This window comes from Stegostoma tigrinum, chromosome 37 (assembly GCF_030684315.1).
Source record: "Stegostoma tigrinum isolate sSteTig4 chromosome 37, sSteTig4.hap1, whole genome shotgun sequence".
Taxonomy (NCBI): domain Eukaryota; kingdom Metazoa; phylum Chordata; class Chondrichthyes; order Orectolobiformes; family Stegostomatidae; genus Stegostoma; species Stegostoma tigrinum.
In genome coordinates this window covers 25,078,637-25,104,291 of record NC_081390.1, presented here as the reverse complement: position 1 = coordinate 25,104,291, position 25,655 = coordinate 25,078,637, and the positions used below count along the sequence as shown (strand labels likewise).

The 25,655-nt window shown below is 42.0% G+C and overlaps 1 protein-coding gene across 1 annotated transcript in view; it reads left to right on the top strand.

Annotated features, from left to right (window-relative positions):
• The window catches only part of sgpl1 (sphingosine-1-phosphate lyase 1), a 76,419-nt gene that overhangs the window by 33,519 nt on the left and 17,245 nt on the right, over positions 1 to 25,655 (top strand). The window contains exons 6-8 of the mRNA XM_048563470.2: positions 85 to 213; positions 13,761 to 13,849; positions 23,711 to 23,819. Of these exons, the coding sequence (XP_048419427.1) occupies positions 85 to 213; positions 13,761 to 13,849; positions 23,711 to 23,819 (327 nt within the window). The remainder of the gene's footprint in view (positions 1 to 84; positions 214 to 13,760; positions 13,850 to 23,710; positions 23,820 to 25,655) is intronic.

The following is a 25,655-nucleotide window of genomic DNA, read 5'->3' as shown; positions in this document are numbered from 1 at the left end:
CTGCTTCTATGCTGTAAATATTTTGATAACTTAACTTAATCAAGAATTATGAGATCTGCTAACCCAGTAACATTCTGTCTTAAGGTTTATGGAGACTTTGCTTGGAGTAACCCACTACATCCGGACATCTTCCCTGGTGTGAGGAAGATGGAGGCAGAGGTTGTTCGAATGGCTTGTACTCTCTTTCGTGGGGGTCCAGAATCCTGCGGGACGGTAGGTAGACCCCACAGGAGTGAAAATGTTTGCCTTTCCTTGGGAATGTAGGAGACCATTTAAGCCTCTTAGAACTGTTCTGCCATTCGAAATGCCATTTCTCACAGCAACACAGTTTTGAGAACAATGCACATCCTCTATCATGAGTTGAAATTCTGCTAAATTCAGAAGGTTGGAAATGAGAGTAAGGATAATCACAACGATTCACATACTGTTCGATAAGTTTAAGATTATATTGGCAGCCTTGAAGTGAAATAGATCTCTTAACTAGTCTTATTTTTAAGCCAAGATTGACATGTTCCCCACCTTATGCATTTGGTCATAGGCATCTTTGTTGATCAGAAATTACAGCATAATAGTGCAGGTGCTGGAAAGCTGAAGCAAACACAAAGTGCTGAAGAAACTCAGCAGGTCTTGTAGCATTTGTTGGAGAGAGGAACAAAGTCCCGAGGAAGAGTCAAGCTGGATCTGGTAAATCTTTTCAGCATTCGCTGTTTTTGTCAATTAGGACATTACTCAGTGGTCAAAGGTAATGGGCCTTGAAGCAGCTACATTTTAACAGCATTACTTGTTTGCTAATCTCTAACTTTCAGGAACTAGATATCTCATAAATGATAGGATAGTCCAAAGGCTGCTCTTCTCTGTATTCAGTTTGTCAAGCTGCTGATATTCTGGCTTTATTGCAAAAGATTTGTGCTCCAGAAATAGCAACACCATTAGCCAAGCTGTTCCAGTGCAGCTGCAACACTGGCATCTACCTGATAATGTGGAAAATTGTCCAAGTATGTCCTGTTTGCAGAAAGCAGGACAAATCCAGTCTGCTGATTTACCACCCCATGTATTTGCTCTCAATGATCAACAAAATGATGGAAGGTATTGTTGACATTGTGACATTGTTACACAGGATAAACCTGTTCACCGATGCTCAGCCAGGTTTGCTGGGCCACTTAGCTCCAGAACTTGTATTGTGCTTGCACCAAATATGAAATCCGAATGTGAGGTAAAGTTTCCTGTACTTAACATCAGGGCAGCATTTTGCTGAATATCACCCAAGAGGTATCCTAGCAATGATTGGCATCTGTAAAAATGGGGCGGGAATGGAGTTGGTCGGAGTCATTCCTAGTAGAAAGGAATGTAATTAGTCTTCAGTTGCAGACCAGCCATTTCAGTCATGGGACATGCATGTAGGAGTTCCTCAGGCTAGTGTCCTGGGCTCAATCATCTTCAGCTGCCTCATCAATGACCTTTCCTCCATCTTAAGGCCAGAAGGGATTTGTTCACTGATGATTGCACATTGTTCAGCACCATTCATGACTCCTCAGATTATGAAGCTATCCATGTCCTTATATAGCTTTGGATTGCTAATATTAATATTGCTGGCACATATGCTTGGCAAAGTCCATCTTCAACATGAATGAATTTACCAGACGGGGTGAACTTCCCACCTTTTAAACAGAAAGTTACTCAGGAACTATATGTAAATATTAGCAACATGTGGATATATGTGCATACTGGAACAGACCACTCTGCAGCGAATTACTCACTTCTTGTCTCCCTAAAGCCTCTACACTATCCGAGATAACAAGGTGTAGAGCTGGATGAACACAGCAGGCCAAGCAGCATCAAAGGAGCAGGAAAGCTGAGGTTTCGGGCCTAGAAGAAGGGTTTAGGCCCGAAACATCAGCTTTCCTGCTCCTCTGATGCTGGTTGGTCTGCTGTGTTCAACCAGCTGTACACCTTGTTATCTCCCCTCTACACTATCTGCAAGGCACAAACCAGGAATGAATATTGCCCACTTGTCTGAATGAGTGCGGCTTCAACAATCCTCAAGAAGCTTGATGCCATCCAGGATAAAGCAAAAGATTTGATTGGCATCTCATCCACCACTTTGATCATTCATTCTCTTCACCAGTGGCAGCGATGTATACAATAGATAAGTTGTATGATGCAACATGACATGGTTTCTTAGATTCTACTTTCTAAATCCATGAGCTCTACCACATAGACTGTCAAAAGTAGCAGATGTAATACATCACCTGGGATTCCTTTCCAAGTTGCACACCATCTTGGCTTGGAACTGTGTTTGTCCTTTCATCTGTTTCTTTAGTGATGCTGGTTTAAAGTTGTGGAATTCCACACCCACCCCTGCCACTGCCACAAAAAAATACAGCATTGTGGGTTCACCTGTGCCAAATGGAATGCAGCTGCTCGAAAAGGTGGCTCACCACTACATTCTAAAAGGAAACTAGGGTTGATTAATAAATGTTAGCCTAGCCAGTGAAGCCACGTTCTGCTAGAGTGTAAAGATAAAGCCTATTTATTCTGTAAACAACATGATGAAGGTATTATCTTCAAAAAACTTCATTTAGATTTTGTTTTTAAGCTCTCGTGACTCACAGGCTTGAAATCAGATGCAATTTGAGATGCATTAGGAAAAATGACTTAAGAGATGGTAAAAGAGGAAGTGAGGTTTCAGGAAGTGTAAGAAAGGAAGGGAAAGCATTTTAGTGAGAAAATTCCAGAGGTTAGGACCTTGGCAGCTGCCAGGCATGCCCACCATTAGTAGGGTACATGATCTCAGAATGTACATGAGCCCAGAATTGGAAGAGTGCAGAGATCTCAGTAGATTGGAGGAAGAGAAGTATTTACTTTGAACCACTACAATTCCAAAATTCTATAGCTGAGTCTTGGAGTCTCAGTTACTGCCTTCCAATGCAGAAAGGCAGCTGACTTCGTTGAAACTGTATTTAAATAAAATACTTCAGTTTTATGCATTGCATTTCCATTGTATGTTTGAGGTATTTATTTGCCAGGGATGTAGAATAGAAATGTAGAACACCAAAGTCAAGCATTGCTTAATTAGTTTCCATCTTGTGGCTGTTTCCCATTAGCTTTGCTTGTTTACACTTATATTGTAAGATAACCTGTTATTTCAGTGCACAGATAGACGATGATACTTTGATGATAGAAGATCTCAGCCACCCTGGTGCTGTCTGGGATTCCAGTGTGATGACTTAAATAGTGAAGCTTTGCTGTAAACCGCTGCTGTCAGAAGCTGACAGAAGTTGTTCAAGCTGCCTTGCTACATTAAGTCACTGTGGAATCAATAGTGCTGTGACTGGCTATGAAAATCTGTTTATGTTGAAAGCATTGATTTTTCTAATGAGAGCTGTCCTTTGCATTTCAGCTTAGGAAGCTTAAACACATATATGGTGTGTTGATTTCTACCGTATAAAAAAGAGAGACAAGATTGGACTTTGGATTGTTGGAAAATGAGGTTGGAGAACTAGTAATGGGGAACAAAAAAAATGGCAGAGGAACCGAAAAGGGTTTCCTTGTGCAGAGGGAGGGACACTACCGCTGTGTCACAAAATGCCTAGAAGCATTACTTCATCTAATTTGATTAATTCTTGGAATCTAGTTAGGATACTGTTGGCAAAGACAATGGAGTCATTGAGTTTGATGCTGTGAAGGCCTGGCCTAGATGAGCTTGATGAGGTGAGTGAACTCCTTCATCTGTACCTATCTGAACTTGTAATGCAAGATATTTTGGCATTGATTCTTTTTGTAGTTCTTATCATGGCAGATAATACAATATTCACTCAGACTACTGAAGAGAGAGGAGGATTTTTAATCAGTAAGGGAGAGGAGGTGCATTCATGTTTGGTGGGTGTGGGAGAGTTCACTGTGACGATGATTGTTTTTGCCATCAATTCCTGGTGTGGTTATATGTATAAATATTTTAAAAAGTCCTCCAATTTGTGCTGTTCTGTTAGTTTCATTATCGGTTAATTGACCTTTCACAGAAGACAGACATCTTCAACAGCAATTCCTGGCAAAATGTCAGGCTTACAGGATATTTGGCTTGAAGTGACACCTCATGACTGACACATAAATACACCAAGCAAATAAATTAATCCTCTAATATAGTGCTGGCAAGCAGCATCCACTCACAGTGCTCTGCTTTCTCTCAAGAATCGTTTCTAATGGGCTTCATGGCATCCAGCTCTGTTTATGCCTCAGTCTAGACTGTATGTCTTGTGGGATTAGGGTTTCCCGAACTTGGACTGAAAGCCAGTAATGGAAAAGAAGTCACAGCTCATAGTATAGCTCCAGGAAGTCTGACATGAAAGGAACTGGAAAGGGAAACATTTGCTGAGTTCCAGACAAAACTAGGTGTGGAGTTGGACTGATTGGATAGATACTTTTCAAAGAGTCAGTACAGGTACAATGGGTAGAATAACTACCTCCTGTGATTCTGTAAACGTGTCCAGTTCCACTGCTTGTTATCAGGTGGATTTAAATCACTTTGACAAGCTAATAGCAAATATTGAGTGCACCTGTCATTCATTAACCTTCTCGCTTAAACATTGAGGGAGGATGGTGCAAAATTGAAGGAGCAGATTAAGAGATTATGGAAATTATTAAATGTCTTCTGATCAAGATACTGAAACAGCAGTGGAGGCAAAATCCACTGAATGTTCAGAAGTAAAATATAAACATCTGAAGAATTTTTTTATAACTGTTGAAGCAGTTGCTTGGGAATGAGTCTAATGGGAGAGTTCAGTCAGAGAACTAACACAGGAGCAATGGGTGGATGTGTTGTGCTGTTGAATTTACTGCTGTGGTACATCATCCTATGTAAATTCATTACCAAATTGCGTCTGTACTTTAAATGACCATTGTGACTATATTTTCCTTATGAGAAAATTTAGTTCCATTGCTGTTATTTTAATTGGGCATTTTAAAAATGCCCAATGTCTGGCTTGGGAAAAAGTAGCCTTCCACCTTGTGAAGTGAGCATATTTATGAGAGTGTGATATGCCTGCTGTATGAGGCACAGAGAACAAGTAAAGTAACCAATTTTTTTTTGCAAAACAGGAAATTTCACCAAGCAGCGCTCTTTCCAGATTTTTAGTAGTTACACTTAGAATCTCATCATTAAGTTAATTACACTTTAATGTGTTGCAAACAGCTAGTTGAAACTGCTCATAGAAGCAAAGTTGTCTGAAATGTACAAAAAAATTGGATCTGACAGCTAAAAATTGAGTTTGTTCAGTATTCTGCTACTCATTCTGTTAGCCTTACTGTGTCCTCTTCAAGCAGACCTGCATGGGTACCAGATCTGGCAATGCCTGTGTTTTAAAACTCTCACCCTTGTTTTCTAATCCTTCATGACCTTGCCTCTGGCCATCTCTAAAATCTTCTGTACCTCGACGACCATATAAGATCTGTGCACCCTTCTAATTCTGGCCTGTCATGCATCCTTGATTTCAATTGCACCATTATTGCTGGCAATGCCTTCAACTGCCTGGGCCCTAAGATGTGCCAGTCCAACCCTACATTTCTTTACCTCTCTTACCTCCAATAAAATGTTCCTCTGAGCCTACCTTTTTGACTAAGCTTTTGGCTATCTGTTGGTCAGATTTTGTTTGTTAGTGCTCTTGTGAAAGGTATTGGGATGTCTCATAAGGCACTACCATATCTATAAGTTGCTATCATAATTATTTACCAAACTTTCAGAGACGGTTGCTGCACATAACATATTCCAAGCAGTGTCTTGGTAATTGCTAAATTGCTTATAATGTTTAGTTCCATTTTCCCACTGTAGGAGGCTGCATAATTGTTCAGGACTGTACCAAAACTGCCTTCAGGGATTTGCCAGTTGAACATGGGCTGTAGATAGAGGGGAGATACAAGTCTGTAAATGAAGGAAAGTGTACTCCTATACTCCAGAAAACCTTGGGAGTGAATTTTTAGCATTCCTCTTATGTTGACAAGGTCTACAAGTTGAATTACATCCAGGATGAGTGTCTTTGTTTAGTGGATATATATGTGAACAGCTTACAAAGTTGTTTTCTCTTATTGACTGTGCTGTTAGTCGAATAATAAGTGAAAAGGTACTTGTGAAGTTACTTGTAACATTCCTGCTTACACCATGTTGCCTGTGTATACATACTAGTCTTTCAGTAGATGAACAAACGGACATTTACTTTGGACTGCAGTCAATATTCAAATAAAATAAAACAAAGAACTATGGATGCTAGAGACCTGAAACAAAAGCTGAAATTGCTGGAGAAACGTAGCGGGTCTGGCAACGTCTGTGAACAGAAAACAGAGTTAACATTTCAACTCTTCTAAGAAACCACAAGAGATGCTTAAGATACTAAACTAGTATTTCGCATCAATATTTACTGTAGGGAAGGACATGGAAGCTAGGGAACTTGGGGAAATAAGTAGTGATGTCTTGAAAAGTGTTCATATTACAAGAGAGGAGGTGCTGGAGATGTCAAAATGCACAAAGGGGCCTGATCAGGTTTATCCCAGAACTTTGTGGGAAACTAGGGAAGAGATTGCTGGGCCCTTTGCAGAAATGTTGGTATCATTGACAGCCACAGGTGAGGTTTTGGAAGACTTGAGGGACTATAGAAAAAGTCATGGGACTATAGACTGGTGATCCTTATGTAGGTGATGGGTGATTCATTGCGGATTCTGAAGGACAGGATTTGGAATAGTTAACATGGCTTTGTGCAAGGGAAATTGTGTCTCACTAACTTGATTAATTTTTTGAAGAGATGACAAAGAAGATAGATAGAACATAGAACAATACGGTGCAGAACAGGCCCTTGATCTTGCGCTGACCTGTGAATTAATCTAAGCCCATCCCCCTACACTATCCCATCATCATCCATATGCTTATCCAAGGACTGTTTAAATGCTCCTAATGTGAAGGCAGAGCAGTGGAAGTTATCTGTGTGAACTTCAGCAAAGTGTTCGACAAGGTCCTGCATGGTAAGCTGGTTAGTAAGGTCAGATCACATGGGTCTGGGGGGAGCTGGTCTATTGGATACAAAATTGGCTTGAAAGTAGGAGACAGAGGATGGTGGTGGCAGGTTGCTTTTCACACTGGAGGCCTGTGATTAGCAGTGTGCCACAAGGATTGGTGCTGGGTCTACTGATTTTTCGTCATTTATATAAATGATTTGGATGTGAATATAGGAGGGAGGGTTAATAAATTTGCAAATGACACCAAACCAGATGGTGTAGTGGATAGTGGAACAGGTTATCTCAGAGTACAAAGGAATCTTGATTGAATAGGCCAATTGGCTAAGGAGTGGCAGATGGAGTTAATTTAGACATTGAACACGTCCTGCCATACCAAAATACAGTGATGGTAGGGCCCTCAGAAGTGTTGCCTAAATAAAGAAACCTAGGGGTGCAGGTGCATAGTTCCTTGAAAGTAGAGTTGCAGGTAGACAGGATGCTGAAGGAGACATTTGGCACACTTGCCCTCATTGGACAGAACATTGAGTATAGGAGTTGGGACATCATGCTGCGTCTGTATAGGACATTGATAAGGCCACTTTTAGAATACAATGTAGAAGGTTAGCCTTCTATAGAAAGGATGTTGTTGAACTTGAGAGTGTGCAGAAAAGATTTACAAGGATATTTTGGGGGCTAGAGGGTTTGAGCTACAGGGAGAGACTGAATAGGCCAGGGCTGTCTTCCCTTGAGCATCGGAGGCTGAGGGGTGATCTTTATAGTGATTTATAAAATCATAACAGGCATGGATAAGGTGAAAAGCCGAGGTCTTTTTTCCAAGATGGGAGACCCCCAAAACCAGAGAGCATGGGTTCAAGGTGAGAGGGGAAAGATTTAGAAAGAAACTGAGGAATAACTTTTTCAAGCAAGAGGGTGGTGTTTCTTGGAATGAGTTGCCAGAGGAAGTGGTGGTCTACTTTCAAACCAATATTGTATGCAGTTGGCCAGCTCCCTATGGATCCCATCTGATTTAAACTTACTAAATGGTCTACTATGTGGAACCTTGTCAAAGGCTGAGCTGAAGTCCATGTAGACAGCATCTACTGTTTTGCCTTCATCAATCCATCAATCCTCTTTGTCACCTTTTTCAAAAGCTCAGTCAAGTTACTGAGGCATGATTTCCCCTATTAACTATCCTTAATCAGTCCTTGCTTTCTAAATGTATGTTACACCCATTCAGATGCCTTTTAAATGTTGTAAGATTAGAAAGGCTTTAGAGGGATTTGAACCAAATGTGACTCGGTCAGATTGGGACGTCTGGACAGTGCAGACAAGTTGGACCGAAGGGTCTGTTTCCATTCTGTATGACTTTGACTCTAAGAAGGATCACCGGATTCTAAATGTTAACTCTGTTTTTTCCGCATAAGTGCTGTCAGACCAGCTGTATTTGTCTCAGCAATATCTGTTTTGAATCTATTCAAATTTGCCTACACATCCGTCTTCTGTATTGCATACATTGTGTAATCTCTAAACTAAAGAGTAAGACAAAGCCTATCATTGCTGCTTGTGTGGGAAAGGCTGTGTTCAATTCACTGTGGTGACTAAGGTCTGGGTTGTTGTGCAATGAATGTAGAATTGGTCATTGTGCAGCTGTTACGTTAGAAATTCATACTTTGAACCGTTTGCTATTGCCTTTGATCCCCATTCAGTTGAACTAAGAGATAGTGACCCAGGGATCACGAGGTGAAGGCTAAAAGATTATTGGATATAATAATACTAGTATTGGTGCTATATCATTCTTTTGAATAACAAACTAACAGATTCTGGCTTTCTAAGATGTCAAGTTCCTTTGGCTGCAATGTTTACATCCTTTGAATGAGTAAAAAGATAAATGCCAGAACTGAACAGTAGCTCACTGAGCTTTGTAGAATTTTTCAACAGTATGTGATGCAGCATTCATCCCACTGTACCTTTTTCTGGTTTTTTGAAGAGCTACCCTTTTACTCACTCCAAATCGTTCTTTTCCCGTTGTCCTGTGGATTGTAGTTTTTCTGTTTTTGAGCATATAGTTCCCCTTTGAAAGTTACGACTGAGTTGGCTTCTAACATCCTTTTAGGGCGTTGCACATCACAACTTGTCCTCAGAATGTGTGTGTTTATTATCTTGCCTCAATAAGTGAAGGTGATAGTGAAATACCATCTAAAGCACTCTGTTCCCTATAAAATTGAATGACTTGATGAATGAGGTCATGATGTGTTAGGAATCATTTTTGGTTCTGTAATTTGGCCTCTTTCACATCTCCATTTTCATTGCTCCGCCACTGGGTATGCCCTGTACATGCTACACTCTGCAATACCTTCTGGAGCTTTCCACCTCCCTCTTGTGCCGTTCTTTGAAGCCTACCTTCATTATCAAACTTCTGATTCACCCTCCTAAAATCTCTTTGGCTTGGTGTGAAATTTTGTTTGGTGATTCCAACCTTGGGATGTTTTAGTCTGTTAAGCTGCTATATAAATGTACACTTGTGTTCTTGTAGTCTCGACCAAATGAGAGTCACTGGCTCAAAATGCGAGTCACTGGTTCCAAACTTTGGAAGAGCATTGGTGAACCCCTTGAGATTTTCCAAAAAGCTGGCAGTGGTCACGTTTTCCATCTGCATCACAATTAACCACATTTACTGAGCTCAGTTTCACAATTCTCCTTCCTGAGGTTTTATGGCTAGATCAGTCTGCAGGAATGACAATAATTAATAATGCGATAGCCTAAGCGCAGTTTATTTAAGAAAGTACGTAAATCTTTAAACAAAATCTAGTCACTACAATGATTATTATTAAAACCCAATTGGTTCACTGGTGTTCTCTATGCAAGGAAATCTGCTGTCCTAATCCAGTCAGATCATATATGTGACTCCAGCCCTATGCTTGTTAGTGCTAAGCTACCTTCTAGAATGGCCTGTTCAACCACTGAGAAACATAGAAGGGCTTTACGATAAAGGTCCAAAACACACCAATTTGCAGAAAAAGGATGGTCAGGCCAGTGATAACAAAGTGTATAGCTGGATGAACACAGCAGGCCAAGCAGCATCTTCGGAGCACAAAAACTGACGTTTCGGGCCTAGATCCTTCATCAGAAAAGGGGGATGGGGAGAGGGTTCTGAAATAAATAGGGAGAGAGGGGGAGGCGGATCGAAGATGGGTAGAGGAGAAGATAGGTAGAGAGGGTGACAGACAAGTTAAAGGGGTGGGGATGGAGCCTGTAGAGGTGAGTATGGGTGGGGAGGTAGGGAGGGGATAGGTCAGTCCGGGGAAGATGGACCGGTTAAGGAGGCGAGATGAGGTTAGTAGGTAGGAAATGGAGGTGCAGCTTGAGGTGGGAGGAGGGGATAGGTGAGAGGAAGAACAGGTTAGGGAGGGTGGGACGAGCTGGGCTGGTTTTGGGATGCAGTGTGGGGAGGGGAGATTTTTAAGCTTGTGAAATCCACATTGATACCATTGGGCCACAGGGTTCCCAAGCGGAATATGAGTTGCTGTTCCTGCAACCTTCAGGTGGCAGCGTCATGGCTCTGCAGGAGGCCCAGAATGGACATGTCGTCTAAGGAATTTGAGGGGGAGTTGAAATGGTTCGCGACTGGGAGGTGTAGTTGTTTATTGCGAACCGAGAGTAGGTGTTCTGCAAAGCGGTCCTCAAGCCTCTACATGGTTTCCCCAATGTAGAGGAAGCCACAACGTGTACAGCAGATGCAGTATACCACATTGGCAGATGTGCAGGTGAGTATCTGCTTGATGTGGAACATCATCTTGGGGCCTGGGATGGGGGTGAGGGAGGAAGTGTGTGGGGCAAGTATAGCACTTTCTGCGGTTGCAGAGGAAAGTGCCGGGGATGGTGGGGTTGGAGGGGGGTGTGAAGCGGACAAGGGAGTCTTGGAGAGAGTGGTCTCTCAGGAAGGCAGACAAGGGTGGGGATGGAAAAATGTCTGGTGGTGGGGTCGGATTGTAGACGGCGGTAGTGTCGGAGGATGATGCGTTGTATCCGCAGGATGATGGGGTGGTATGTGAGGACGAGGGGGATTCTCTTTTGGCAGTTATTGCAGGGACGGGGTGATGTGGGAAATGTGGGAGACACGGTCGAGGGCGTTCTCAACCACTGCGGGGGGCAGTTGCGGTCCTTGAAGATGCAGTGGAGGCAAAGGAATTGGGAATAGGGGATGGAATTTTTACAGGAAGGTGGGTGGTAGGAGGTGTATTCTAAGTAGCTGTGAAAGTCGGTGGGCTTGAAATGGATATCGGTTTCTAGGTGGTTGCCTGTGATGGAGACAGAGAGGTCCAGGAAGGTGAGGTATGTGTTGGAGATGGTCCAGGTGAACTTGAGGTTGGTGTGGAAGGTGTCGGTGAAGTGGATGAACTGTTTGAGCTCCTCTTGGGAGCACGAGGCGGCGCCGATACAGTCATTAATGTAACGGAGGAAGAGGTGGGTTTTAGGGCCAGTGTAGGTACGGAAGAGGGACTGTTCCACGTAACCTACAAAGAGGCAGGCATAGCTTGGGCCCATGCGGGTACCCATGGCCACCCCCTTTGCCTGTGATGCCCATATCCTGAGAATTAATCAGCTGTTATTTTCAAACTTTTTTTAAAAGCATCTGAATTGTTCATGGTGCAGATTACTGTTGTGTTAGTCTGTTTGGGGTGAGTCTTAGGGTTTCTGTGCTGATTAATGGAGCAGGAGAGTGTGATACTTAAATTTTAGCATTCCCAACAGTTTTCATGGGAAATTGCATTGTGTACAATGTGTGGAAAGTGTCAAAGGAATCTTATGCTATTCAGCCAGTGATGATTGTTAAGCTCTGAGTTCTGGTGTATTGATTTTATAAAATATGAGACAGCACTTATCATGATTAAAACATATGACTATATGAACTAGGAGCAGGACTAAGCCAGTTGACCCTTTGAGCCTGTTCCACCTTTGAGAAAACTCATGGCAGATCAGATTATTCCATGTTACACATCTACCCTTGATGACCTTTCACTCTCCCCCATAACCCTTGCTGGCAGATTCTGACTTTATATCTGTGGGACATTTCTATAATCAAATTGTGCTTTGGCTTGATTTACTAAAAGGAACAAAGGAAATGGAGCAGGAGTAGGCCATTTGGCCCCATGAGCCTGCTCTGCCAAACAACTAGATCATGCCTGATCTTCTATCTCAACAGCATTTTTGACTTGATATCTTTAAGTTTCAAAATCTGTTGCCCTCTGTCTTGAACAGGCTCACTAACTGAGCTTCCCTAGATTTATTAAAGTTGTACATTCATCACTGTGTGAAGAAATTCGTTCTCAAGATAGTCCTAAATGACCTGCTCCTTTATTTTGAGACTATTCCCTGTATCTAGACGTAGAAAGAAAGAACTTTAATTTGCCAGAAGCATTTCTGGGACCTTCTGGGACTTTCTAGCCAGTGAAGTACTGAAGTGAACTGTTGTAAAATTTTCAAAGGCACAGCTAAGGATGGCTTACATGCTGCAATTATTTTGGGCACTTCAGAAACTACTTATTCTGTTTACCAGCTTAAAATGCTTTCCTGATTTTAGGCCAAATCTTCAGTTTCTATCAGCAGTTCACACGGAAATTCTGGGTTTATCCGTTGACACTTGATGTTCAGTGAGTGTTCCTGTTTTTTAAACGAGATGTTGCTTGTTTCATTTACTTGGCTTCAGGTTAAACTCCCCACTAGTCATCTCTGTGTAATGAGGGAGCAACCCTACAGTCCTCTGGAACCTTGGCAACTTTATTTATATTTTGCTTCACAGTCCATTTTGTACAACAGGCAAATCACACTCATACCAATAGTGTAGAGTGTCATTTGCAATAAGCAAACCACAAGATCGTTCCACCCTGTACAGTCTCATTTTAAAAAAAAGTTCCGATCTACTCTCTGATACTTTCTCTATCGATAATTTCTTGGGGCCCCTGTACTTTGTTCTTCAGCCTAATGACTTCATTAATCAGAACTCATGCTCAGAGGCTACCTGCACCATTACAGTTTGACATAAAGGCAGATCAGAGTCGTGGGCGAACTGGTGAAGGAGGCATGTAACTCAGGAAAGGTTGGTTTGGCAATTGCAAGGAAGGAGACTGGAATGGAGGACACACCAGGGCAGCCTGAAGAAACTGAGAGGAGAAGAGAATTAGTGGAAACTGAAGGAACTTTGAACAGGATTGAGTTCATAACTGGAAAGGGGAGTGTAATAAATTGGTTCATTGAATGAATTAACATTCACTACTCTAAACTGCTGCATCTTTCTTTAAAATATTGTGCTCGAGATCTTTACTCCCATCTGACAAGGTAGACAGAACCACAGTCTAGCATTTTGCTCAGAAAATCATCAGTTGATGCAGCACTCCCTCAGTACTGCACTGAAGTGTTTTCCTGGATTATGGGCTGTAGTGAGATTTGAATCCACAATCTCCTGACTAAAGTGATGTGCTACCCACAGTGAGGTTTTGCTCATATTTTAGAATGCATTGTAAATAGCAACAGAGTGGAGTGAATCGGCTAGCTCTTTGTGCCAGCTCAGGCTGATTGGATTGACTGGCCTCCTTTTAAGCTGCATGATTCCAAGGTCTTGTTATTCATCATGTATCAATGCAGCTCAGTTTGCCAAAGAACTTACATCATAGGGGAATAAATGCTGGCTTGTGTAGCATGGTGAAAGGTTCCTAGGTAATGAGAGATGTCTCAGGATAGAAAAATGTAAAGGTCAGAAATCTAAACTATTCTTGCTTTTGCAGGTGACATCTGGTGGGACTGAAAGCATCCTTATGGCTTGCAAAGCTTACAGAGACCTTGGGGCTGAGCGAGGAGTGAAATATCCTGAAATGTAAGTAACTATAAAATATCTGTATTCATTGAAAAGGGCGTGGGGCTATTTTCCATTCAATACAAATGGATTTCTGAATATTTGACACTGTGCTGTTGCGTCAGTTTTAATTAGTTAACGATTTCAAAGCTTCTCCAATTTGTTAAACACTTCTGATTTATTGAAAGCTCAATGTTTAAATTTCCAGACTACCAATGCTGTCCATGTGACGATACCACTGAATTTCTTAAGATTTTGTTTGTTGCATCATTGGCAGCTATGCTTTTGTCTGCCTGGATTCTTTCCTCCCTTCCAGTGAGTAACTCACCTCCTGTCTGCAAAGTTTGTCCACCATGTACGAGGCACAAGTCAGGCATGTGATGAGGTACTGTTGACTTTGTGCGTGGATGAGTGCATTTCTAACAACACTCAAGAAGCTTGACACCATCCAGGACAAAGTGGCCCACTTGGTTGACACCCCCATTTATTACTTGCACAACATGTAGCTTCCACCCTGATGCACAGTCTAGACCAGATGCAAGACGCACTACAGCCACAAAGGCACATTGCACACCTGCGATCTCTAACATCTAGAAGGACAAGGGTAACAGGTATATGGGAAAACCCCACCTGCAAGTTCCCCTTCAAGCTCCACACCATTCTGACTTGGAGCCATATCACTTTTTTCACACTGGACTAGCATCCTGAAACTCTCCCGGCAGTTGCTGTAAGTGTACCTATACCCCTATGACTGCAGTGGTTTAAGAAGGCTGTTCCATCACTTGCTTTCTAAAGAACGTTTAATGCAGGGCAATAAATACTGGCCTTGCCAGCAATGCCCACATCCCATGAATGATAATTTGAAACAAAAAGTGCCTCTTTGACTGGTATTTTGATATTTGCCCTAATACCTCCTTATGTGGTTTGTGTTAAATTATGTTTGTTGACAGTGACAGTGTTTTAGTAACAGTTAATAGCACCTTTTGGAAGTTTTGATGTGTTGAAGGTGCTATCGCAATGCAGGTTGTTTTAATGACTGAAAATCAGCCATTACAATTATTCTTTACTTTGCATAAGTGAGCATTAGAGATTCCTGTCATCCAAAAATTAATGTCGTACAAAACATAAATATAGATAGACTGTATGAACATGGCACACATGAAAAATGAGGACTAAATTGAAATGAAATAAATTAAAAACAAAATTTTGCAAATTAGAAACAACATAATATCCAAGCAGCATGTTGCATAAAAAAGCAAGCTGCAATCTGATTACACAGATTGAAATGATGGTGGAAACAGTCGCATGAGTAACTTGTAAAAAGAAATTAGGTAAATACTAAAAAGAAAACATTTGCTGGTCAAAGAGGGAAAGTGCAGGTGAATAAGACTAATAGAACACCCTTCAAAAACTAGTACTGTGATGACGGACTGAATGGCCATCTGCTTTGTAGATGTTTACGAATCACCCTCTTCAGAGATGCCATTACACACCTCTGGAGCCAGTGGGACAATATCACCGCATCACAGGAACCCTTGCTTGAATAGTTCTGTGAAGTATCTCAGAGATGTTGGGTGGATTAGTTACATTTACTGTTTTAGTAACAGTTAATAGCTCCTGGGGGACCTCATCCCATTCAGTTTTGAAATAAACATCTTTCAATGAGAACCCATTGCCTTTGTGTCTCTGTAAATGGCTCCAATTTAGTTGACACCTGTGGGATCTGAATAAATGATCACTTTTATGCTTGCTGTAGATTAAGTGACAATACAAAAGGTTTGTATGTAGAGCTTTTTAACATGAACTGCATGACATGGATGAGCTGGGTTCTGCTCACCATATGGAGTTAGTTTATTGATCGGGGAAGAATAATTTCAGTCGATGCATTGAATGTTGCTGAAAGTTGACATCTATACAACAATTCAGAATATATTGTCACCATATGACAGTTACGGAATGGTGGCCTGTGAAAATGTGTGTAATGTGCACAGCCCGGCCATACGTTGCATTCGGATTAAAAATTTAAGACCATAAGACATAGGAGTGGAAGTAAGGCCATTCGGCCCATCAAGTCCACTCCGCCATTTAAATCATGGCTGCTGGGCATTTCAACTCCACTTCCCTGCACTCTCCCCGTAGCCCTTGATTCCTTCTGAGATCAAGAATTTGTCAATCTCTGCCTTGAAGGCATCCAACGTCCCGGTCTCCACTGCACTCTGCGGCAATGAATTCCACAAGTCCACCACTCTCTGGCTGAAGAAATGTCACCTCATTTCAGTTTTAAATTTACCCCTCTAATTTTAAGGCTATGCCCACGGGTCCTAGTCTCCCCGCCTAACGGAAACAACTTCCTAGCGTCCACCCCTTCTAAGCCATACATTATCTTGTAAGTTTCTATTAGATCTCCCTTCAACCTTCTAAACTCTAATGAGTACAATCCCAGGATCCTTAGCTGTTCATCGTACGTTAAACCTACCATTCCAGGGATCATCCGTGTGAATCTCCGCTGGACACACTCCAGGGCTAGTATGTCCTTCCTGAGGTGTGGGACCCAAAGTTGGACACAGTATTCTAAATGGGGCCTAACTAGAGCTTTATAAAGCCTCAGAAGCACATCGCTGCTTTTATATTCCAACCCTTTTGAGATAAACGACAACATTATATTCACTTTCTTAATTACGGACTCTACCTGCAAGTTAACCTTTAGAGAATCCTGGACCAACACTCCCAGATCTCTTTGTACTTCTGCTTTGCGAATTTTCTCACCATTTCGAAAATAGTCCATGCCCGTATTCTTTTTCCAAAGTGCAAAACCTCACATTTACTCACATTGAATTTCATCAGCCATTTCCTAGACCACACTACTAAACTGTCTAAATCTTTCTGCAGCTTCCCCACCTCTTCAGTACTACCTGCCTGTCCACCTATCTTTGTATCATAGGCAAACTTCGCCAGAATGCCCCCAGTCCCTTAATCCAAATCATTAATGTATAAGGTGAACAGCTGCGGCCCCAACACTAAACCCTGCGGGACACCACTCGTCACCGGTTGCCATTCCGAAAAAGAGCCTTTTATCCAAACTCTCTGCCTTCTGTCAGACAGCCAATCCTCAATCCAAGCCGGTAGCTCACCTTGAACACCATGGGCCCTCACCTTGCTCAGCAGCCTCCCGTGAGGCACCGTATCAAAGGCCTTTTTGGAAGTGTAGATAGATAATATCTACTGGGTTTCCCTGGTCTAACATACTTTATACCTCTTCAAAGAATTCTAAACAGGTTTGTCAGGCACGACCTCGCCTTACTAAGTCCATGCTGACTTGTTCTAATCTGACCCTGCACTTCCAGGAATTTAGAAATTTCATCCTTGACAATGGATTCTAGAATTTTACCAACTACAGAGGTTAGGCTAATCGGCCTATAATTTTCCATCTTTTGCCTTGATCCTTTCTTAAACAAGGGAGTTACAACAGCAATTTTCCAATCATCTGGGACTTTCCCTGACTCCAGTGACTTTTGAAAGATCGCAACCAAAGCCTCTGCTATTTCCTCAGCCACCTCCCTCAGACCTCTAGGGTGTAGCCCATCAGGGCCAGGAGATTTATCAAATTTTTAGACCTTTTAGCTTTTCTAGCACTTTCTCTTTTGTAATGCCTACCATACTCAACTCTGCCCCCTGGCTCTCCCTAATTGTTGGCCTACTACCCATGTCTTCCACTGTGAAGACTGACACAAAGTACTTATTAAGTTCTTCAGCTATTTCCTTTTCTCCCATCACTAGCCTTCCAGCATCAGTTTGGAGTGGCCCAATATCTACTTTTGCCTCTCGTTTGTTTCTTATGTATTGAAAGAAGCTTTTACTGTGATTTCTAATATTACTAGCTAGCCTACCTTCATGTTTGATCCTCTCCTTCCTTATTGCTCTCTTGGTTATCCTCTGTTTGTTTTTGTAGCCTTCCCAATCTTCTGATTTCCCAGTGCTCTTGGCCACTTTATAGGCTGTCTCTTTTTTTCTTTTGATATATTTCCTGACTTCCTTTGTCAGCCATGGCCATCTAATCCCACCCCGGATAATCTTTCTTTTCTTTGGGATGAACCTCTGTACTGTGTCCTCAATTACACCCAGAAACTCCTGCTATTGTTGGTCTAATGTCTTCCCCGCTAGGCTCTGCTTTCAGTCGATTTTCGTCAATTCCTCTCTCATGCCCCTGTAATTACCTATATTTAACTGTAATACTATTACATCCGATTTTGCCTTCTCTCTTTCAAACTGCAGACTGAACTCTACCATATTATGATCACTGCCTCCTAAGTGTTCCCTTACTTTTAAGGTCTTTTATAAAGTCTGGCTCATTACATAGCACTAAGTCCAGAATAGCCTGCTCCCTTGTGGGCTCCATCACAAGCTGTTCCAAAAAGCCATCCTGCAAACATTCCATGAATTCCTTTTCTTTGGATCCACCGGCAACATTATTCACCCAGTCCACCTGCAGATTGAAGTCCCCCATGATCACCGTGACCTTGCCTTTCTGACATGCCCTGTCTATTTCTCGGTGCATCTTGTGACCCTGATCCTGATCACTGTTAGGAGGTCAATACATAGCTCCCATTATAGTGTTTTTGCCTTTGTGGTTCCTCAATTCCAGCCACACAGACTCCACATCTTCTGACCCTATGTCATTCAGTGCCGTAGATTTAATTTCAGTCTTAACTAACAAGGCAACCCCATCCCCTCTGCCCACATTCCCTGTCTTTTTGATATGTTGTGAATCCTTGGATGTTTAACTGCCAATCCTGAACTCCCTGCAACCATGTCTCTGTGATGCCTACCACATCTTAATCATTCAAGAGGATTTGTGCTGCTAATTCATCTACTTTGTTGCGAATACTGCGAGCATTTAGATAAAGTGCCTTGATGCTAACTTTCTTATCATTATTAGAGAGGTTGGAAATCCCAAGATGTCTTAAGCTATCCTTCCTTCTTGCTGTATTCCTAGTCTGCCTTGAGCTTAAATCCACCTGTACACATACTATCCTGTTGCTTATCTTTCCATTTAACTCCATGCTCCCTGTCTCTTTCACTTTTCCTTCCCCCTGACTCAGAAGTTTAAAGTCCTACTGACCACCCTATTTATCCTTTTCGCTAGAACACTGGTTCCAGATCGGTTCAGGTGGAGACCGTCCCAATGGTACAGATCTCCCCGGTTCCAAAACTGATGCCAATGCCCCATGAAATGGAATCCCTCTTTCCCACACCAATCCCTTAGCCACGTGTTTACTTCCCTAATTTTCTTTTCCCTGTGCCAATTAGCATGTGGCTCAGGCAGTAATCTGGAGATTATGACCCTTGAGGACCTGTACTTCAATTTCTTTCCTAGTGCTTCATAATCCCTGAACAGGTCCTCTACCCTAGCTTTGCCTATGTTGTTAGTCCCAACATGGACCAGAACAACTGGATCCTCCCCCTCCCGCTTCAATATCCTTTCAACCCGGTCAGAGATGTCCCGCACCCTGGCACTGGGCAGGCAACACACCATGCGGAACTCCCGATCCGGCTTGCATAGGATACTATCTGTCCCCCTATTAATAGAATCCCCTATAACAACTACCTGTCTTTTTGCTCCCCCCTCTTCAATTGCCGTCTGCACCATGGTGCCATGGTCAGCTGGCTCATCCTGTCCACAGTCCTTTTCCTCATCCATACAGGGAGCAAGAATCTCATACCTGTTGGTCACGGTCAAGGGTTGAGGCTCCTGCACTCCTGAACTCTGAATCCCCCTACCTGCCTCACTTACAGTCACACCTTGTCCCTGAACACTTTCTGAATTTGAGTTATTTAATCTACTGGGTGTGACTGCCTACTGAAACAGTGTGTCCAGGTAACTCTCCCCCTCCCGAATTTCTCGTTAGATGCACTTTGTGAAAAACTAAATATATTTCCATATATTTAAGTGTGCACGCCGTCTGAATCATCTTTGCCAATTGTAAATGGAGGCAGAGATGATGGTTTCTAAGTGTGTGGGAATGACAAACACTGTAACCCATTTGACTTTATATTCAGATAGGGCTGCATTTGAAAACTTGATCCTTGTGGAACCTGTGCCCCTAAACTCCAGCACATTCACAGACTTGGTTTTGTGTGGGATCGCTGTGTTCGCTGTTCTTGGGGTGTTAACAGCACAATGTGTAGTTGACCTAGGGACGTCTTGTGTCTCATGTTTTCCACTGACTCTCGTCTAGGGGCAGAGGCTGTGGCTGTTAGAGGAAGCACTGGCTTAATGTGAAAGTGTTCAGCAAACCTTTCCTTTGGGTTGCTGGTCTCTCTGTTGTTAACAGGTTCTTTCATCATCCAGTGCCCCATAAGTGTGTAAAATTAATAGGAATGTTTGAAGTGTGTTTATGTTTCAAAGGTCACTGCCTTATTGTAAAATTGTGATTTGGCTTTTGCTAAGAAGGATTAAAGCCCTTACGCCCTCATAAGGACTTGGTGGACATGACTGTGATACTGTGATTTCCTGCAGCACTTTTCCTGACATATTATAATGTAGTAACCCAAAGGCTGACAAGTGGATTGCTTTCAAGCCCACATTACCTCAGAGCTTAAAAGGAAACTTCATTTCATCGTCTGTAAGAAGTTTGGAAATTTGGAAAGGAGGGGTTATAAACAAACTTGTAAAATGTGTGCAGCCTTTGATCGTGTCTCAGAAAGGCATTAAATGCTTCTCATTTGATGACTTGCTTTGAAATGCTCTGGTAACGGAGGAAACCTTTCTGCTAATTGAGAACGACAACAACTTGAGTGGATTTCGGGCTGACCTTCAATGCACTGGTGAGGGAGTGCTGATCTGAGATAATGGGAACTGCAGACGCTGGAGAATTCCAAGATAACGAAGTGTGAGGCTGGATGAACACAGCAGGCCAAGCAGCATCGCAGGAGCACAAATGCCCTCTGATGAAGGCTCTAGGCCCGAAACGTCAGCTTTTGTGCTCCTGAGATGCTGCTTGGCCTGCTGTGTTCGTCCAGCCCCACATTTTGTTATCAGGGAGTGCTGATCCGTTTACTTTGCTGACTTCCAAACCAGACTGAGGTGCTCTTGAGGTGGATGCAGAAAACCCCTTGTCAAAGAACAGCAGTGTTTATTGACTGGTCTTCTAAATCAGTGCTGTTTGTGGGATAATGTTGTGCATAAATCAGCTACTGTATTTGTTTGTGTAAGGACATTGTTGTAGTTGAAAAGAATAGCTGTCGGTGGAGATGCGTTAGACACCCTGTGACCTGTGGAAAACGTTGACTAAATGGCATTGGCATAAGGGTTGCAGGTTCAAAGTCAGTTCAAAAACTATGCACGTAAAATCTGTGCTGGAACTGAAAAGCCCCATTTTGGAAGGTGTTTTCTTCTGTTAAACCCAATCCTATCTGCCCTTTCATGGGTTGTCAAAAGACCACAAAGCAGTCTTTTGAGAAGAGCAGGACGGTACTCCCTGATGTCTTGAGGCCAGATTCTTCTGTCAGCCAATGTTACTTAACAAAAGCAATCATTCGGTCATAATCTCATCACTGTTTTGTGGATCTTGTTGAGTGCAAACTGACAGTCATTTTAGTTTGATTATGAAATATCCTCCAGCTGTGACTAGTTTTAACTAAATGTCAGTTGTCCTTATAACAGAGTTTTTGTACTGACTCGTGTCAATCTGCTTTTTACAAACGTGACTGAGATTGCTCTGGGCTGAAGCTGCAAATGGACCCTTAATCAAGGTCTTTAGTCTAGATTTATCAACCTTGCTTCTGGCTGGCATGTGTTTGAAAACTGATCCAGTAAGAGAGCTGACAAATGAAGCTGATCAGTGTCCTGATATTACAATACCATGTTGAAACAGTGAGTTATACCTGAAGGTGCTGGTTATAGAGCCGTTGCATTTGGCACCGTGGTTCCTTCCTGGGTTTGCAGTGTATCCACATCTCATTAAAAGATGCTTCATGTTTAAACGGTTTGTGGCTGCATTCCCCATCATAATGTTCAATGGCAGCATTGACCATTCATTATTTTTATGCTAACTGTCACAATGTCATTACAGCCTGTGGGCACGAGGTCACCTCAAGTCTTCCTCATGCTATCAGCACCTCCGTTTTAAGAAGAATAATGTTGAATAGTGCAGTTGTTCTGGAACTAGGCCATAGTGAAAGTACTTATGAATATTGAATGTTTCTACATCCGCAATAAAATATCAGCATTTGCTGTTGGTCTCCTTACAATCATAGAGATCTACAGCACTGAAAAAGGCCCTTCAGCCCATCAAATCTGTGCTGATCTAAAACAACCACCTGACTATTCTAATCCCATTTCCAGACTTGATCCACAGTCTTGTATGTCTTGACATTACAAGTGTACTTCTAAATGCTTATTAAATGTTATGAGAGTTTCTGCCTCTATCACCCTTAGAGCAAGTGAGTTCCAGATTCCCACCACCTTCTGGGTGAAAAATGTTTTCCTTACATCCCCTCTAATCCTTCAGTACTTTATCTTAAATCTATGGCCCCTAGTCATTGATCCCACCATCAAAGGAAAAAGTTCCTTCCTGTCTATCTTATCTCTGCCCCTCATAATTTTTCCATCTCATTCATGTCTTCCCCTCAGTCTTGTCTATTCTAAGTAGACAAACCCCAGGCTGTCCGATCTCTTTTCTTAACTAAAACTCTCCAGACCAGGCAGCATTGTGGTAAATCTCCTTTTATACCCTCAACACGATAATCATATCCCTCCGATAATGTGGATTCTAGATCTCAATGCTCCAGCTGTGGCCTAACCAACTTTTTCTAGTTCCAGCGTAACCTTCCTGCTCTTAAACTCTGTGCCTCAGCCAATAAAGGCAAGTATCACATATGCCTACTTAACCACTTTAGCTAACTATCTCGCTACCTTAAGTGACTAGTAGACATGCACACCAAGGTCCCTCTGATCCTCAGATCTTCTCAGGATCCTACCATTTATCATGTATTCTCCATTGCCTTGGCTGTCTTGCATCTCCTTTTACAAATTCTATTTGTCACTCATCAGCCTGTCTGACCAATCCATCAATATCCTTCTGCAGTCTAAGGCTATCCTCCTCACTCTTTACTCTCCCACCAATTTTCCTATCACCTGCCAATTTTTGTACCATATCAAGGTAACCTGTAACTTGCTAACTTGTAACAAACTAAGGGCAGAATCCTATAATAGTATGAGTAACATGATGAGATTGCTGACTGAATTATGAGAGGAGTCAATGAGACTATTTCGACGACATCTCTGAATCTCAGTGCAACATTTATGCATTTGCTGAGCAGTGCAGCAAGATTCTCACTAGGCAGCAGAGGGTGGCCAACTGACAGAGGTTAGAGCTTGTTAAATGCCTCATTAGTCTCACAACTCACCTCAATAATATTCAGTTTCTACCTTAACCAAATTGTTAGCTTTGATGTACAGAGGGGTTTTGAGTAAAATTTTGGGTTGTCACATCCTGTGGTTGAGGACATTATGTCCTCCATTTGAAGGACATGGTTGTAGTGAAGATACGTGTTGCTGTAGTTCTCAAAATGAATTATGTATCTCCTGGCCTATGGTAATTACAGATCACTGCAAATAGAATCATATAATCATAGAATCCCCACAGTGAAGAAAGAAGCCATTCGGCCCACTGAGTTTGCACCAACCCGCCGACAAGCATCCTGCCCCAGTTACCCCCATTATTTACTCTGGCTAACCCACCTAACCTGCACATCTCTGGACACTACAGGCAATTTGCCATTAATGTTGGTATTAGTCATAATGTGTGGACTACATCATTCAGCTCGTTGCCCAAAACAGTCAACACCAGCATTGAATCCTGTGTCTCTTTCTTTTGCCAGTGTTGCTCCCATAAGTGCTCATGCTGCTTTTGACAAGGCTGCTCAGTATTTTGGGATGAAAATAGTACATGTAGAATTGGACAAAAGATCAATGCAAGTAGACGTGAAGGTAGGTGCCTGAGAAGTTTACCTGCCTATGAAATTGCAATGACAAACACTCTGTGTTTTATGGACGCATTGTTCTTGAAATTTAGATTTATGACTGTATTGCTTATGCAAATGATTGATCTGGATAGACAAAATGGAATATTTGCATGGAATACAATGTCTATCACCTGGTGTCCTGATCTTCAGTGCCCTTCCTTCAGTATGGAAAGATCAATTATAATGGTCCTATTTTAAAACACTGGAATGATGGAGATAATTACTTTCTGGCTTTGTTCATGGTTTCTTTTTTTTCAAAAATGAGACGACTGCACTATTTGCCTTGCGGCTTTGTGTTTCATTGTTGTGGCTCAATTGAAATAGCGAAACAGTTTTAATCTTGTGATTCAGTGGGTGAATGTCCATAGTCCTATTTGCTGTTTTCACTTCCCATTGGTAATAAGCAACCCATGACAGAAGTGGCTGCATGTGTGTGTTGAGTAAAGGATTGTGTGTTGCATTTTTCAGTCAAATGGCCAAAGAGACCTATGTGCTGTTTGAACCCGGTGCCTTAGGCTGGCCTGTAGCATAGTATCACAAAGAGGAGTTGACCCCTTGGAGGAGGGAAGTGGAGAGAACAGTCAATGCTAAAACTCTGAAACTGGAAAAGTGAGTGAGTTGGAAATACAAGTGTAAATAGAGCTGGATTGCCTGGAGCTTTGTTTTCTGTATTGGCAGGATCTGGGGCCCTAGTTTAGGCATTTCTTAAAATGATGGAGAAAAGATATCATCAGCACTAATGTATAACAAGTGTGCTAAGCTGAAGCAGTCTGACCTTTCAGAAATGAACAGGAATACCTCGGGAAGAGGTAGTCACTTTTTACAGGCATTCTCCATGCAGACAAAATCTGGGAAAATCTGGTGACTGTTATATCACAGAAGCATCAAAAGGGGACAAAGAGGCTATTTGGTCTATCTTTCTTGTCCTTGTACAGTTGGGTAACAACTTATTCTGTTATTTAGAAAATGAAAATCTGTATTTGCTCTTTAGAAAGTATCTCCCAACAACTCTAAACTCATAAACTCTTTATTTAAATATCTGAGTTTCCTAACACTGGTCCAGATTCCTGTCAGGCCACTGAGTCAAAGATAAGTAGCCTCAACTATTCAATATGGATTCATTGTGTGTCCTGTTCTGTCAGATCAAAACCTTAAAAAAAAAGCTGTAAAAATACTTAACACTTATTATCACTGACACAGGGTTAATATTAGTGGGTTATAATTTGAAATGACATTTGCTTCAATATCTGTTTAGGCAGTATCCAGGCAATTGACTTTAAATCTATTGCAATCTAATACTGTTGTTGACTTGCCACTTTGGATGCGAATGAATCATTCTCCTCAGGAAGATGAAGCATGAAAATAACTTACCACCACTTTCTCAAGATCAATTAGAGAAAGGAAACAAATGCTGATATTACCGATGATGCCCACATTCCATGAAAGAATAAAGAAAAGTATTTTCTGAAATATAAATAAGGGCAAATATGCCACACCCTGTAGTGCAGTCTGGCTGAGAGCTTCTCTTGAATGCAAATTGCCTGGCTAATTACACATTAGGTCATATTTGCATACTGAATTGTAGTTTCATCTATTGATGTGCCTTTTATAAGCAGGGCACACCATAGATATAGACTGAGGCTACAAATCAGAGTTTTGTGTGGTCAGTGTTTTTTGTCAGTCTGGTTCTGCCATTCTCCACTGTGTCTGGCTGAACCATATAGCCATGTTCTTGGTCTTCACCGCCCTCGACTGAAACAGCTGATTGCTTTATTCAAAGCAATAGTGATACTGTCCATTG